The sequence below is a fragment of the Sphaeroforma arctica genome, assembly GCF_001186125.1.
Source record: "Sphaeroforma arctica JP610 unplaced genomic scaffold supercont1.655, whole genome shotgun sequence".
Lineage (NCBI taxonomy): Eukaryota > Ichthyosporea > Ichthyophonida > Sphaeroforma > Sphaeroforma arctica.
In genome coordinates, this window is record NW_014039903.1 from 11,074 (window position 1) to 15,050 (window position 3,977).

Genomic DNA, 3,977 nt, shown 5'->3' on the forward strand with positions numbered 1-3,977 from the left:
GATCTCGTACGAGTGATAGTGCAGGCTGAATATTGACTCTCTCGCCCTATTTAGTCCTACGTGTGTTCGGGTGGGTAACGATAGGTCCTCTGCAGGACCTGTTCTTTTTTTTAACAGTGCACTTTGTTCCTATCTACAGCATTGGCTACGCTGCCGTACAATACATAGTGGATGGAAGCTATATACGCCACTCAGTACCACCCGCAAGTATTCTTTACACCACAGCGCTTGTAAGTTAATGATCCAATTGAGTCGTGGGCGGACAACTGGTAGAACTACGGTTTCTACATCGATTTGTGCCGACGATAGTTTATCTGAGAACCTGGCCGAGTTTTCCTTTTATTGTTTTAAATACAAAACGCTACGCTGCGTACATGTACAGGTTAATGATCCGGCTAAGACTACGTTCTACAGATTTTTCTTGACAATGGGTTCTAATCCAATATACTTTCAGACTCCCTACAACAATTACATATCCAGTATGGTCTTATCAAAAAAAATTGTATGTACTATTCAGACTAATAAATATTTGTACGTATTATTCAGTCATAGTATGTCAATAGTGGCTTGTACCCCATAATGTCCGTCTCTATCACAAAGCGGTCGCGCTCTACCACACCGCACCACGTGCATAGCAGACTGCAAACTGAACACAAAATCATAATTGTGATTACATCTAGACTATTACTCCAGTATTCCGGCCGCTAACTATGAGACCCAGTGCGTGCTTTCGAAGTGCCTTTCCTCCCCCAAGTTAAGTATACGGGTTGACCGGCTCTCGTCGTACACCCTCCGTACTAATCCAGATGAAGATCTCTGGTGGACGTGAGACAGAAGACATGCCCGCTGTATATCATGGCTCTTAGATGCATAACCCGTTATTTCCGCACACACGGCACGGTAGTGCTTATGTGAACGTGCGCCTTGGTTTAACATACGATATGGTCCACTTCAAGCTTATCCTACTATCTCCCATACCCAGCCCGGTGTGTAGTATTGTGGGCCCGTTGAACCTAAGATCGGATATTTTTGCCCAGCCGATGCTCTTTGGCTATGGCGATGATTCTGCTGTACACGCCACCTGCGTGTGGCGTGTCTATTGGTGTCTTACTATCTCCTTATGTAGAGCTGCCTGTACTACGTATTGTCACGTGCGGCTATTGACCGCTCATAACATTCACCTGTCGTTTGAGGAGGTGGTGCCTGTCGGGTGTGTGGGCTTCTCTTGTCAGAAGAATATAGGCCTTGCATGGCCGACGTCGACCGGTGGAACGACTGGCGAGCCAATCGACTTGAAGCGATACTACAGGCAAGTATTATTGCAGGTCACACTCGTGGGGCAAGAGATTGTCACATCAGCTGGGACTCTCATATACTAGCAGGGTTTGTTATAGGAATCATTTCTACTTGAGTTCCGGGTTTCCATCTGATAGAACATTGGGAATACTTCCCTAGAATACCGGGATGGCTTTTGCTCGGATATCGGGATTACTTCTTCTTGAATATCGGGACGAAGTTGCCCGGGCCTAAGTCGATCATGGGATTGAGCCAGGTCTTGGCACAGTCAATGTCCGCAGCGACTAGATCTGTGGTTCGAAATAGATGTGGTAAATCCCAGATTGGTACATAGGCGTGCAAGATACTTGGGTTGTGGCTTGGTACTATTGCTAAATGTAGCATAGGTAGAAGTACCACAGATCCAAATGATTCGTATACGGAAGACCACACTGTTGCATTGTTTACAAACTGGGTAAGGGTGTGGGGTGAAATGATGACAAAACAAATAGGTCTGTTGACTCGAAACTAGCGATGCGTGTATATCATAGTGACATGCCCAAATTTACATCTCAAACATTCTATACCCACCTGTTAGCGTCTCTTTCGTTTGCTTGAATAGCCGCTTGAATTGGAGGCCATCGCCCTGTTGTCATGGCAAAAGAGAGAAAGAAGATGGTCAGTTTGTATCGCGAGTCTGAAACGTCAGTATCGAATTGCGGAACAGACACAAATGACCCTTTATCATAGCACATGCGAATCCTAAGCTATATCGTATTGATATAAGTTTTACAGAACACGAATGCAACCCTACTGATATGTATGTGCACCAATATATATATATATATATATATATGTGTGTGTGCACTCGTCTTTCTAATAATTTTTCGTGTGTACAGTGTTGAGTATAACCATAATGGATGAATTTACCAACATAAAATATAACATTTATGCAGTACAATCAGACATGATCGAATACGGAGGTATATACACATATCTTGGTAAATACAATGAACATTCAGATACACTTATATGTATATGGATGTATCTTTCTACATACGAATATATATAAAAACCCAATTGATAGACATTATACACATAATTATTTGTACATGCCGTATTCATGGAATTGCGCAGAAACTTTACATAACAGTGGCAGCCTACCTTGGCCAGCCTAAATTCGACCAAATAGACCCCGAGCGGCATGGGATAGAGTCTCACCGCAAACCGCAGGGGCATCTTCTTGCCGACATTCGGAAGTGATATAGAGAGCTGTGTGTACAGAGTCGAAAGCAAGGTGGTATCCGATATCAGAGATGCGCGACAACCAACATAACCCAAGCCACGCAACAGTCAAGGCAGCAGAACGAGCAAACCCTTTCTGATAGCTAGTTGTATAGGTAGATAAATAGATCCAAGCTTCAATTCAAATTTACAGGACATGTGCAAGAGAACCATCAACACAAACCAAGTAAAGGCGAAAGTACGAGCGAAAAGATATGCTGATAGTTAGATATAGAGGTAGACAAATAGATACCAGCTCCAACAAACGCGTTTGCAACACAGACACGAGCAGTATACATGTCAGTTCGTCACTGTACAAAATGCGAAAGCATGCTAGGGTTTACCTGATAGCTGGGGCCACGGTCGCATTTATAGCGCATGCCTTCGAAGTCTGTGAGATCGGGTGGGTAGGTAAGTAGATGGAAACCTAGTTAAGAACACAGCTGGAACGTGGTGCATAGAAGCAGCTAGGCTACTCTCAAGCACACATATCTGGCTTACGAATGTGCACTCACACGGGTACACAACACATGCATACGTATGCTAGCATAAACACACAGCTACACCAGTCACAGGCACATACAGATTCACATGTCATGTGCAGACAAACAGCTAAGCAACTTATATGACTGCACACGCACAGCTCTACCCTACACAAGCAGTCATACAGCTGAACTATATATGTACGCACACACACAGCTACGGCAGCCACAAAAGGACACACAGCTACAACAGCCACAAAACAACACACAGATACAACCGCCGCAATACAACACACAGCTACGTTACGTACGTACACAGGCACGGCAATACCACTCACAAGCTCACCTATACTACTCTCAAGCACAAAGACGCCTACACCTCGTAAGTGCACACGCAGCTAAGCTACGTGCGTACACACGGGCTCGGTCGCGCAGCGCAGGAGTGCTGGTGCGTGACGTGACAGGGGTTACACGCTTCATCAACTTGTGTTATTGAGTGCGTCCACGCTTGAGTTCTATACTTGCGCACAGAGGGGGCTCAGAATAAGCTCACATACACTCCAAGCGCTTGTAAACACACAGACAGCACATCACATACTTACACACACAAGCTAAACCACTCACATACATACATACAGCTAAGCTACTTACATGTGCACAGGCGGTCTTGCAGCGCAGAAGGACTGGCGCGTGACATGAAGCGGGTCATGCGCCTGATCAACTTGCGCTGCCGATTCTGTGTCTGTGAGAACTGAGACAGGCCGTCGTTCTGCCAGAGAAGTGGGAAGCATGTGCACAGGAGCGTCAGAGTCAACGGGTATATATGGGGCATTGTCAGAAGTGAAGGTCATATGTACAATATTTTCAAATGTTTATTGTCAGGTGTGAAGTTTATTTGTAGACTAATATTTGAAGTGTAAGAGCTTGCGCAAGGAA

General features: G+C 45.0%; 1 protein-coding gene across 1 annotated transcript; it reads right to left on the reverse strand.

The window, feature by feature from the left end:
* Nucleotides 1-1,185: 1,185 nt before the first annotated feature.
* SARC_07861 (hypothetical protein) lies at nt 1,186-3,873 on the reverse strand (the record flags this gene model as incomplete). Its single annotated transcript, XM_014298176.1, has 5 exons — nt 1,186-1,586; nt 1,867-1,921; nt 2,440-2,547; nt 2,904-2,950; nt 3,693-3,873. The coding sequence occupies 5 exons, from the start codon at nt 3,871-3,873 to the stop codon at nt 1,489-1,491; spliced, it is 489 nt and encodes a 162-aa protein (XP_014153651.1). The 3' UTR covers nt 1,186-1,488.
* Between the last annotated feature and the right edge of the window lie 104 nt (nt 3,874-3,977).